The sequence below is a fragment of the Sinocyclocheilus anshuiensis genome, unplaced genomic scaffold, assembly GCF_001515605.1.
Source record: "Sinocyclocheilus anshuiensis isolate Anshui unplaced genomic scaffold, SAMN03320099.WGS_v1.1 scaffold144, whole genome shotgun sequence".
Classification (NCBI taxonomy): Eukaryota; Metazoa; Chordata; class Actinopteri; order Cypriniformes; family Cyprinidae; genus Sinocyclocheilus; species Sinocyclocheilus anshuiensis.
The window spans coordinates 1,289,085-1,301,994 of NW_015555720.1; the positions used below are offsets into that span (position 1 = coordinate 1,289,085).

Genomic DNA, 12,910 nt, shown 5'->3' on the forward strand with positions numbered 1-12,910 from the left:
ACAAAAGTGAGAGGCAGTTTAGAGGCTGGCTGAGCTGGTAAGACTAGACAACCGAATCTAAACGGTGAAATAAACCATTATTACCGGAGGTGATGATGACACTCCAAAAAACGGAAATTAAATACCCAGTGTCGCAACTTAACATAACGACCAAAGCAGTGCAACGAGTGAAACAATATGAGGGTATTAAAACATAACAACATAAGGGATATACAGTATATACCATATCTCAGTCACACAGCATCCATCCAAACACACACACACGTTATATTAGTATTAAAGAACACACACGCACACACATGGTTTAGCCAACGCATGTTCATATTGAGTCTACAGGGCCCTTAAACTCAATCATTTTCTCTTTTGTAGTTACTGACTGGTAGTTTGTGGAGAAGTTGAGGTAACCCTGGTTTGTAGATGACTACAAGACTGCAAGTCCCTGTGAGCCCTGGTGCGAGCTCTGCTGCTGGCAGACAGTGGTGGTCTACAAGGCTATGTGGTCTACATTGCTTTGACAGAAGTGGACAGACCTCTTGAACCCAATGCATTTAACTTAACATTCTTCATGCATCTCCATTTTGTGTGAATCTCATGAAAACAGTCAGGAAATGTCAAAAAATCCCCCAAAATGAACTATTTTGCATGAAGAAAATTAAGCCCATATATATATAATTCTCCCTTAAATTAATGTGAATTACTATAAATAAAACTATAGAATTTAAATGGTAAAGTACACTTGTAAGTAGCTATACATCATGGTAATATTTGTACTGTAAATAATGAGAAATATATACAATTCTAAAAGAGACAATTTTTTTTAAAGCAAAATATTTTTCAAATGAATTTTGACCCATTTTACAGAGCTCCTAAAAAGAGAGTGATGGAAAAAAGAATGAGGAATTTTTTTTTACAATATATTTGCGTTCGCTCTTAGAACTTCTGCGTTCCCTAAGAAACTCTGTTTGCTCGCAAAACATTTGCATTTTTCTCAAAAAACTCTAATTTTTGCGTTAATTTAATATATTTGAATTCAATAGCAAAACCCGTGTTCCCCAAGAAACTTTGTGTTCGCTTGCAAAACTTTTCTTGCAAAATATTTTGTGTTTCTTAGAGAAACGTTGCACTTCCTGGCAAAACCAGGTTTTTTCTCAAGAAGCTTTGTGTTTGCTCACAAAGCTTTAGCGTTCCTTCAATATATTAGCTATCAATTGCAAAACCTGCGTTCCTCAAGAAACGTTGTGTTCGCTTGCAAAACTTTTAGATTCTCTTTAGAAGCTTTGCGTTCTCTTGCAAAACTTTTGCATTTCCTAGAGAAACTTTTGTATTTGTGTTGTGATGGAAATATAAGGTAGAAGGAAAAACTATATTTCTGTGCTTTTTTGAGTGAAAGCAAAAGATTTGCGAGCAAAGGCAGTTTCCCAGGAGAATTCAACCCTTTTACGAGAGAACAGTGAAATGTAATTTTTCCTCCAATCTCATATTTTTTCCATCACCGTGTCCCCTTAGGGGCTCCGTACCATTTTTGTCCTTTTAGATATCCAGTTTAAAAAGGGAAGCTCAAAAATCCAAACCAAACACACCAGCCTTGAACACAGGGATGGCTACATCTGTTCTCACACCACACTCTACTGATTTCATGATCTCAGTTCGCAACACCAAACTACAAATTGAAAACACTGTCCTAATGCTGCTCAGATCACCATTTTAAAGGTCTTTGTAAGGGAATGTGACCCTTTTTCCCTTTTAGAAGGCACGGACGTCTCTCCTTGCCTCAGTGTGAAGGGGTGCGTGTATGTGGAGCTGGAAGAAGACAACAGGAATGAACAGATACTGTCGTATTAACAGTGTGTAAACCGTACGGGACCGTTTGAGGGGCCGTTACTGATACAATATGGTGCCATATCTATCTGAAGAAACTATGACCTAAGTAGAGCTATAAAACAAAACCGATGAGCCCTAACCCGATGTGAGGTCTCACAAAAACAGTCAGTTCATATTCAGTCATGGACTTGAAACTGGCGAAACGCATCAGGACAATATCATATGTTAGATGAGCTATTTCGCAGTTTGTCCCTATAAGTCAACATGGTGGAACAGTTCAAAGCCAGTAGATTAAATCTATTAAGGGTTTTCCTATCAAATTAATGCCTCAGGAACATAATCAAAGGAAAGCGTAACATAAAAAATACTAAATACAGAAAAGTGAGTCTTGGTTGAGTTTGCTAATGTTTTCAGGTGTTAGTCCACAGTAGGTCATCATCTATTGCTCTTTTTAGTCCAGTGACCACTGCTAGGGGACTAGAGAAGGACGGACCCAGACGAGGCCAATCCTACACGACATTAAGGAATGCGTTTGAGAGGTCAGTGTGAAGTCGCACACTGCTGCTGTTTGTGAAAGTTGAGTCCGAAAGAATCACAGCACCAGTGTCAATTCCTGCAAAATGGGGTGACTCACCCTTGTGCAATGCATCATGGGATGTTTCATGGGGAGACGGGATTGTTTTACATGGGGAAAATTCTCCGTTCCGTATAAGGAGGAAGAGGACATGAAATACTCGGACAGTTCAGCTAGTCTGCACTTCCCTCTCTGTCCACTAGGTGGTGTGCCATCCACTTCCTCTCCCTCCCCTTTCGTTGCGCAATATCGTCACACTCCTCACGTCTCCAGACTCCACGGGCAGGGGAGGGAGCAGGTTAGAAAAAAAAGCACCTTTTATTTGGCTTTAATGTACAATAAAGAAATCAAAGAGTTAAAAAGTACAATAAAAAGGGAGAAGGGAAAGATAGTGTGTATATAAAGACGTCAAGCGCCACGTCTGTAGGGCTGCTGCACAGAACGTGACGAGTCTCAACCCCTTCCTGCAGACAACACAAAAAGAAAGAGAGCGAATTACATACGAGCAAACTCGACGACACACCCTTTGTGTCACTTATTAGCTTGATACTCCATCATCAGCCTGAAAAATCTCAATCCACTCTGTTCGCTAGGGAACTCTGGGATGATTTTTGAGGAGGAAGCAGTTTTGGCTGATGGTCAGACTCTATTGTGTTGTTGGCAGACAGATGTTTGTGGTTTTACTAGGGGTCTTACCCTCTTCCTCTCCTCCCCAGCCCTCTGCGACGCCAGCGAGCTGGTAATGCTTCTTCCTCAGTTCACCCAGTCGCTCCCGCTCTTTCTGCAGCCGAGTCTCCAGCTCCAGCACCAGCACCTGAGACGTGTTAAATGGTCAGATTTAGGGATGTTCATTTCAGTTATTTTTCTTAACCGACGCTCGTTAACCGATTATTAACCGTTAACCGACAAGATTATTTTAAATTAGAATTGCATTAAATTAGAAAGGATAAGTGTCTGTGAACCGTTAAAAATACTAACATTTGTTTCCCGGGGATTAATTTTACATGCGCAAAAAGCAGCAAACAACAGAACATGAGGATTCATATGGTCATCATATCACATCACGCACCTGCGCTTCTGCGAGCGAAGAAAAACAATAAAGCTAGGCTATATATATATATATAGAAATATATGAGAAATATTTAAGTATATGAGAAATATATTTTTACTTAAAAAATAAATTAAGAAAATGAAAGAAAAACTGTGCAACAAGTAGCCTAGTATGCAGAGTTTCGGTTCATTTTTGTGCTGCGTGAAAGGAAACAGTCGGCAGAAAGCGGCATCCTATTTTTCTTTAGGCTTATTTTACAAAAGCACAAAGATTTGTTTTTATTGTGAATGCACACAAATAAAGGCAAACCTTTTACAATTCCGATTATCTTTAAGACTAAAAGGAGTGGTTTATTCCACTGTTAGAAGGAAAAAATTCAAGTGATTGCGCCGCATGCGCGCACACAGTTAAGCATTGCTACCTTGACAATGCAGCCTGTTCATTATCATAATAAAATTCAAACATATGGAAAAAAACACACTGCTCAGTTTAAATATGTAATAAAATCTGTGCCGTTAAGTGTTATCAGCGTACCGCCGTGATGTTATGCAAAACATTTTGTTTTATGTGGATATTTGAACGCGAGTGAAGTAGGCTACATAATAAAGAATAATTTGCCATTTAAATACATTGCGAATACGGAAACATTTGATTTTGTGTCGAATGAGAGACCCAACGTTGGTTTCAGTTTCGTTTTAGCCTAAATGAATTCGTTTTGGCTTGTCGTTTAGCTATAGCTTCTTATATTTTTAATTCTTGTTCTTTTCTAAATACTGTTAATTGAAAGGATTTGTTGTGGAGTGAGGGGAACTAAAATAGCCTAGCTATGTTTACAGTGTTTATTATAATGTTTGTAAACATTTCGCGTCGGCATTAGGCCTATTTCTGAAAGAAATAATAAAATGCGACTTATACGCGACTTGCAATTTTTTATGCAGCAAACCTTTTAAATATTTTGATAAATTACTGAAAAAAATAAAAAAATAAAAGACTTTTTAAACCGTTTAACTGATTGTATTAATCGGTCAAAATTCTTACGGTCGGTTAACGGTTAAAATGAACATCCCTAGTCAGATTTGTTCACATACTTGCATAAATACATGAGAAACAGTTTAACACACTCTCACCTGTGCGTCCATCTCTTGCCTCTTGATCTGAGTGAGTGTCATTGCGGAAAAGTCCATTGTTTCTGAAATGAAGAGAATTCAGCATTACTTATCAAAAATGAAATTGTTTGGCTTTTAGTTCATGCCTAACAGCTTTCAGACTATTGAGAGGATTTTCTTGTTTGTAGGTGTTTGTCCAATAAAATCAATATTTCACCAGGCTACGACACGCACATTTTAAATAACCATATAAAATAAAATAATTAGTAATAGTGATAATAGTTTTATTGCCCTTTATTTAGTAAGTTTATTGGAAAAAAATAAACTACTACTGTATTTTAAAATAAATTTTTATTAAATAAAAATACAATTAATTTATAGTATATGTATACATTTATAGTATATGTATACATTTACGTTTTCATTGTTTTTTATTTTTATATGACTTTTCAACATTTTCAAAGCTAAAATCAGCCAGCTTTTATTTTTATTACACTCTCCATCAATGAATCAAAAGTGTCTGTTTTTACTAGCTGCTGCATCCACAATATCTGCTGCTGGTCTGGATATAAAAGGAAACACAATGTCACTGACTCCATGTGACTGGTCAGTGTTGTTTAAATGCCTTTGCCTCCAGAGAAGAGCATCAGCACAAGAGCTTGTGTGGAGGAGAGCCTGACTGTGTAGACTTGCTCATTCCTGTATCTCTGGAGGGCACCATAAACCAGTTTTCATAGCTAAAAAATTTAGCATAAAAGTGAAATGGGGCAATGAGACTGTGGAGGTCAATGAGAAATAAAATAAGACTGCTGCTGCCACTGTTACTTCTTTCTTCTGGATCTTATTTAATGAATGATGGGGGAATTAAATTATGAGGGAAATGTTGCAAGCCTAATTCGAACCTGAATTTCCCAAATAAGCAGCACAACTAAATGTGTCTGAGAAAGTTGAGTCGGGAGGATGTGCTGTACATGTCTAACAAAACCTCACCTGTGTCCTCGATCTGAGACTTGCCGGACTTGGTTGATGCCACGACCCCTGCTGTGGCCTGGGTGACCCCTTTGGAGGCCTGCTGGAGACGGGAAAGGTTTGGACTGTCCTTGTCTGCTTTGACCTAAAGAGATAAAATAGATTACTGTCATTATACTGCTTTAAAGTTCATTCAAGCGCAAATGTTGCTGGCAATTTGTTGTTGTACCTTAGATGCTGCGACCAGCTGAGCCGTGCTGGCAGCGATCTCATGCGAACACACCATCAGCTCCTCAAACTTGCCCTTTCCTTGCACCATCTGATCAGCTGCATCACTGCAGGAAGAAGAAGAAAAAAAAAAAAAAACTTTACTAGTACAGTGGTGATAGTTCATAGATAAATTAGTGTAGGATTCAAACCATAGCGGGCCCAATGAGTTATGCAATGTGGAAAACACAGACTCCAGAACTGCAAAATCCAGTCATTAAAATGGAATTTACAGTATAATGCGAAATGTCACAGAATTGGACAACTTTTGGATGAATAAATCAAAAGTAGAGCTTTACACGATCAATTTCAAATTGCGATATGGACTAATTTCTTTTAGTTATTAAATCGCAAAAAGAAATATAAAGTCTACATGTTCTGTGCATCTAAGAGTGAATGAGTGGCTCTGTTTTTATTTCTACTGTAAAATGTACTAAGTAATTATACTAACAATAATACAATTTATTAAAACTTTAACGAATCACAAAAAAGGTTTTTATTTTAATTTATACAGTAAACGTTTTTTTGTGCAGCACTTCATATGGCAAAAAATAAAAAGGCACTGTTTTATTGTATATCAATTTTTGTATTTTCATTTGATTACAAGTTTTATGGATTAAATTAGCCACAGTTGTTGATGATAAATTTGCTTAAAACATATCTATAAAATATATAAACAGTACAGCAGAATTTCTACATAAAAAAGAAGGGGCATGTCAAAAAAAATAAAACTGATTTAATAGGGCCCTGTTATTATTAACATTTTAATAAATAATAAAGTTTTATGAATTAAAGTCATTGCACATGCTTTTAATGATTCAAAATGTAATTAAACTATTAAAATGAACAACACAGCATTTGAGAAAAAATAAAAACTGAATGTATAAAAAATAAATAAATACAATGGAAAAATAAATCTGATTTGATAAAAACCTACAAGCTTTCTGTTACCTACTGAGATTTTTAATCACTATGTCACAGCGTCCTCCAAAAATGATAAACATTTTTATTTTCTCACTGTCTAACATACTCACACCAACATGGTGGCACCCCAGCCCACGGCCTTGGAGGCGGAAATGAGACCTTCCGTCCATCGGGAATTCTTGGCGTAGAACTCCTTCATAGATGCGGCCCCCTGTGAACACAGCAGCACCTTCATTAACACCTGTTTCTGTCATTTTAAGCTCGAGTTTTCCTGAAAGTGTTAGATGGGTTGACTCACCCTGCCGCTCTCCACGATGTCCCTCTGCAGGTCTTTGGAGGACAGCACCAGCACTTTGATGGCCTGCATGAGATCTGTGCAGGACGCCAAGATCCTGCAGGGGGCGACAGAGAGCAACATTTAAACACTCACAGGACTGCTTCGAATGCACCAGGGTGGGTCTACTAATGCGTCTGGGTGAATGTAAACGTGCAGCGCTATCCAAGTGAAATAAGCTCAGCATGGAGATATTCTGATCACTGAATACCCAAATTAAATCTGTAAAACTGCTTTTGTAACTAACAGTAATCGTAAAAACATTATTTATATGAATAACACATGACTTGGTCAGCCTGACCTTTCATTGACTTCCATTTTGATTCCAGTGTCAACCGCCCTGGACTTATTGAGCATTTCCTGTTAGAGAGCAAAGGGGAAAAACATTAGAGGGGTAGATTTTGGAGCACTTCATATTTTATTAAGCATCTGTCTGTAGGACAGGGAAAGCAGGGAGTCATCTGATTACCTCAATCCTGGCGGCAGCTGACTCCACAGCTGCCGATGTGGCTGCCATCTCCTGCTCCACCAGATCTCCCAGCTCCCCTTGCTGCAGTTCTAGCCCCCGAGGACGCAACTTCTGCTCAGAGAAAACAAAACAGCATACTACATCTATTTCTTTTTCATATTTATATAACATGCATACTCACGGAATACCTGGATGATGCATACTGAATGCTAAAATGTGAGGCATATAACCAAAGCACACTCTGTGGACTACAGTATCCCACAATGCAATCTGCTTGAGCTTTCATCTGCAGTATGGCCAATGATTATCTGATATTAAAATCTCTTTCTTGACTCTTCATTGATAGGAGTGCCAAATATTAAGACATATTAGCCCCTTAACCTTCTATTCCAACTTGAAAAATAAATCTGAATATCAATTGCAAGTTTTAAAAACCCTCCTTCTTGACTCATTTGATCGGATTGTTGACAAACTGTTACAAATTGTTTTCGATAACTGAAATAATTAAAATAAAATAAAATAAAATAAATATGTAATATTAGTTGAAAAACTGAATGAAAATTAGAAAAGTTGCACTGGCGAAAAATTGAAGAAAAAAAAAGTTAAAGTACTATAATTGTTAATAAAACTAAATAGAAAAAAAATAAATAGAAATATATATATATAAAAAAAAAATAGAGAATGACAAAAGCACATACAATTACTACAACTAAAATTAAAAAGAAAACTGAAAATGTAAAAAAGGGCCAGACTTACTAAACAGGCCAAATTGCGTTAGAGCGCAATTCCATAAAAGCGCCGATGGGAGGAGAAGGGTATAACTGCAGCCCGGAGATCTCCAAATGGGGGCGGGAACTCCAAAACGGGGTGGGAGCTCCAAATTAGGGCGTGGCTTCCTCCCATTGACAGACAGGCACATGACACGCATGCGCAATTTTTCCCCCCAATCCACTTCATGCAAACTCCGCCCCACATCTGATTCTAAAGATTTTATTGGTTGTGTCAATGGAGATCTCCGGTCTGCAGTTATACCTACTTGGATGGGAGGGGAAAATTTTGCGGGTGATTTACTGACAAGGTCTCATTTTCATAATGACCAGCGCAATCTACCAAGAGCAGCGCAAATTACTGCCTGCTTTTAAGACATGCTTTTTTTGGCCACAAATACCAGTGAATTGACGAGCGCAAATCTTAGTAATAAATTGCGTTTCATGATTCATTTAAATACTCTCCTCCCATAAATTTACAGATCGGAAGGGAAACTCCTACAAATGCATATTCAATAAGGTGAGTCACAAAAATAGCTGTGTCTAAGCGCTAATTTCCCACTGCGTGTCTTTAGTAAATCCTGACAGTAGTTTTTTAACGCCAAAAGAGGGTTTGCGCAGGCACAAACTGATAGTAAATCTGGCCCCAAAGCTGGTAACACTTTGACTGTGTCCTTGTTAGATGTTACATGTACTTACTATAGTAATAACAAATTATGCATAATTACATGCAACTAACTAACCATAAAACAAACCCTCATCCTAACCATATAGTAAATACATGTAGCTAATTACAACTACTTAGTACTTAAATGTATAATTACACTGTAACAAGGACACCTTAAAATGAAAGTATACAAAAAGCCAATTCAAAATATGAACAAATACTATAATAATACTAATATACTAAACACTGGCTAGTACACAGTATATCACATACGGTATGAAGTAACCAGTACACAAAAAAGTATCCCATACTAGTTTTGGCCTAATTTAAATGACTCAATAAAAATGATTCTCTCTACCAATTACATGCTGCTTTATTCAATCCACTGTTACTATACTAAAACGAGGACTGTCTCTCAGTGGCTCGCTCACCTCGCCCAAGGCCATCACGGTATCCAGTGCCGCCCTTAGCCGGCTGCAGTCTGCCGTCCAATTAGACTCCTGCTCCTTGAGCTGGCAGAGCAACGCCAGGGCCTCCACGCCACATGCCTTCACGTTGTCTGCCAATGCTGCCCACAGACAGACAGAGGCAAAGAAAGCAGTCAGACGAGCCATCTGTCACCTGCAGACACTCCACATACGCTCGGGCAGACACACATTTCCTGTGACGGGATCGCTCGTGCACGTGGGAACCGCACATTAGCCGTTTTGAGTTATGGCATGCTCCTTTAAAGCAGCTCTACCGAAACCAACAGACCTCCGGCGACGGAGTTATTAACAGAACCGCAGTGACACTAATGAAATTCATGATGTATGGAGACCAAGTCAAACAGAAAGTGTTGGATGTTTCTCTATATGTGGATATAGCAGTGCTGTGAAATATTTAGCAGTTTAATAATAGAAATGACATTTATGCTGTCTATATCAAACGGATAGTTCTGGTTCTGGATGCTGATTGGTCGATACAGTGTATGTGTCAATGATGTCAATGAATGTGGCTTTAAGGAAGTATTTACATAGAGGTGCATCAGCTGTGCTGATATGATAACATATCAGCTCTTTTGAATACGTTTCGGGAGATTGACGTCTCATGCTCACCGTCAGCTTGCTCCACTGGCACCATGTGGGAGGTGGCGCTGCCCTGCACGATGACATCGCCCACCAGGTGAGCGAACTGAGTCACTGCCCGCACCAGTCCAGACACATCTATCACACACATACAGGAATATCAGTGAGAAACTGTTTCAACACGATCATATGAGTGCCTCTCATCTCAACAAAAGTGATGAAATTAAGTCTGAATGCATTCATGGTGAATCATTTTTTACAAGGTATATTATTAGTTTAATTTTTTTTTGAGCTTGTGCATTTTCAGTGCAGAACAGTGATGGAGTGATATAAGTTTTCAATAGTGTAAAGTAGCTCAGCTGCCTTTAAAATTGTGCTGATTTTTTAGTACTGGGACAATTTTTCCAACAGTTAGCGTTGTAGCATGACAAATCACTACACCATGGATGTGTCACGATTTATTGTGCAGCCCTACTAGCAAATGAGCCAAAACAACAGCCTGGCAGAATAATTTCCCTTTGTCTCAAGTACAGTCATTTCAAATATGATTCAGATATTTGTTTTAATGTTTCAGTTTGTTCAGAAAGCTCATTTCAATAAAAAAGTAGACTACAAAATGAGTTAATCAATAAATTCTGTTCATGTTTTTTTTTTTAGAAAAAGGATCATTGTATTTGTTCATTATATATATAAATTTGTTTTTTATATACTTTTTTATTATACTACTGCTTAAAACTTTGCAGTTAAAACTAAAGCTTATATTCAGCAAGGATGCATTAAATTAATCAAGAGACAGTAAAGACATTTATAATGTAACAAATAATGTTGTTACAAACAAATGCTGTTGTTTTAAAATTTCTATTCGACAAAGTATCCTGAAAAAAAGTGTCATTCATCCACTTAAAGTGTCAAATCATGAATTCCACTAAAATATTAAACAGCACAATAGTTTTCAATATTGATAACAATAATAAATGCGGTAGTAATGATGCTGAAAATTCAGCTTTGCCATCAGAAGAACAAATAACACTCTATTACTACTGTATTATACTTTACCAAATAAATGCAGCCTTGGTGAAAATAAGACTTCTTTTAAGCTTTAAAAATCTTACCTAAATTCTTACAATGAGAATTATCTAAAAGATATCATTCTCTTTAGTCAAGTCAAGTCAAGTCTGCTTTATTGTCAATTCTTCCACATGTACAGCACATACACACAGAGACGCTTTTTAGGAAGCTGCAATTAAGCTAACTAAAAGAGAGAGTAACATTGCTGTTCTTTAACTACTTTAAATGATGTGTAACTTGTAAAGCTATCTTGTAACTTTCGCAACACTGCTGGAGTGAATGGTACATTGATGAATGCTGATTAAGTAGGGAAATGAGTGTGTGTGTGTGTGTGTGTGTGTGCGCATATAATTCACCCGTGTTATCTGATACAAAGCCGTCTCTGGCCGACTGCAGTCTCTCCACGCAGTCCAGAGCCACCTGGCATCTGGACACCAGGTAATCTACACACACAAGAAGGTCTTTTAATATTTATTACGCTCTCGTAGGGCAATTCCTGCTGTGTGGTATATTCAGTGGGAAGGATTAAGGTAATTTGAGCTGGTCACTGACCGGCTGAACTGGTGCAGCTGATGTGTGCAGGGTCGTCTAGCTGATTCAGGCTGTCTTGTACGATCCTCCCCGCCTCCTCTAGTGCTGCCCGCAAAGCCGCCCAGCGCAAAGAGACCAGCTCGCTCTCCAGAGCCTGCTCACGACTCTCCTACAGATAGAAAGACAATGAAAACAGGTATTTTAAACTCCATGTTTGTGATATTTACAGCATTTGTCATCTTGTATAATGAATCTGAACTCATACAAAGCCACTATTGTAACAAGGCAACTAAAATCAATAGTAAACACAGAATATTTCACCTTCTCATTGAGTTGGTTTTGCAGGGTCTCAGCAGCTTTCACACCACTCTCCCTCTCATTGGTCAGACTGCTTTGCACACGCTCTAAATCCACCCCCAAACTGGCTAGCTCCGCCTCCTTCTGAGATACAGTCTCCATAAGCCCCACCTTCTCAGCCTCTAGAGTAGACAGCTGAGTACTGAGCTGCTCGTTTGACTATACAAAGAGTGAATAGTTACGTCAATTACAAGATATAATGTGACATCATGAGAAACAGTGATGTTATTGTTTATTGTTTACTAAAACTACTAAAATTCATTAAGTTCATAAATTGAAAAAGCTTAAATCAAGTATAACAAAATTACTAAAACTAAAATTAAAATGACAACTGAAAATATACAAATAAAAGCTATATAAATAAATACTAATAGTAAATAATAGTAAAAGCAGATCGTAAGTATATTAATTTCTTGTCTCAGTGTTTAGCGCAGTCATCGTTGCTAGGAAACACTTGTTTTGTTTACTGTGTTGAGACGTGCTGAAGTTGCGTTTGGTCTCGTACTGTATCGCATACCTTGTCAGTGTCGTGCACTTGCTTAGCCCTTTGTTGTGATAAACAGTAAAGTGTGTTTAAGTTCTAGCAAAAGACAGTGTAAAGAAATACTCTTTGAGAGAAGCAGTCAATCAGCGGAAGTTAAAAGCAGATCGTAAGTGTATTAATCTCTTGTCTCATTAGTATTTAGCGCAGTTGTCGTTGCTAGGAAACGCTTGTTTTGTTTACTGTGTTGAGACGTGCTGAAGTTGCATTTGGTCTCGTACTGTATGGCATACCTTGTCAGTGTTGTGCGCTTGCTTAGCCCTTTGTTGTGATAAACAGTAAAGTGTGTTCAGCTGAATTCAATTTCCGTTTTGTCAAACGGGTATAAAAAAAGGTTAGTATACCGTGGCAGCATTCGTGTGACGCCCTCCTCGTGTGAAGACCGAAGAGTGTAAAG

The 12,910-nt window shown here is 38.0% G+C and overlaps 1 protein-coding gene across 1 annotated transcript in view; it reads right to left on the reverse strand.

Annotated features, from left to right (window-relative positions):
• Positions 1-2,698: 2,698 nt before the first annotated feature.
• The window catches only part of LOC107672373 (huntingtin-interacting protein 1-like), a 45,367-nt gene continuing 35,155 nt past the window's right edge, over positions 2,699-12,910 (reverse strand). The window contains exons 18-31 of the mRNA XM_016465532.1: positions 11,937-12,131; positions 11,637-11,784; positions 11,441-11,527; positions 10,047-10,154; positions 9,381-9,517; positions 7,516-7,626; positions 7,348-7,406; positions 7,011-7,104; positions 6,823-6,923; positions 5,751-5,856; positions 5,543-5,666; positions 4,574-4,635; positions 3,092-3,209; positions 2,699-2,859 (exon numbers count right to left, since the gene is read on the reverse strand). Coding sequence (XP_016321018.1) covers positions 2,849-2,859; positions 3,092-3,209; positions 4,574-4,635; positions 5,543-5,666; positions 5,751-5,856; positions 6,823-6,923; positions 7,011-7,104; positions 7,348-7,406; positions 7,516-7,626; positions 9,381-9,517; positions 10,047-10,154; positions 11,441-11,527; positions 11,637-11,784; positions 11,937-12,131 — 1,461 coding nt within the window. The 3' untranslated portion in view covers positions 2,699-2,848. The remainder of the gene's footprint in view (positions 2,860-3,091; positions 3,210-4,573; positions 4,636-5,542; positions 5,667-5,750; positions 5,857-6,822; positions 6,924-7,010; positions 7,105-7,347; positions 7,407-7,515; positions 7,627-9,380; positions 9,518-10,046; positions 10,155-11,440; positions 11,528-11,636; positions 11,785-11,936; positions 12,132-12,910) is intronic.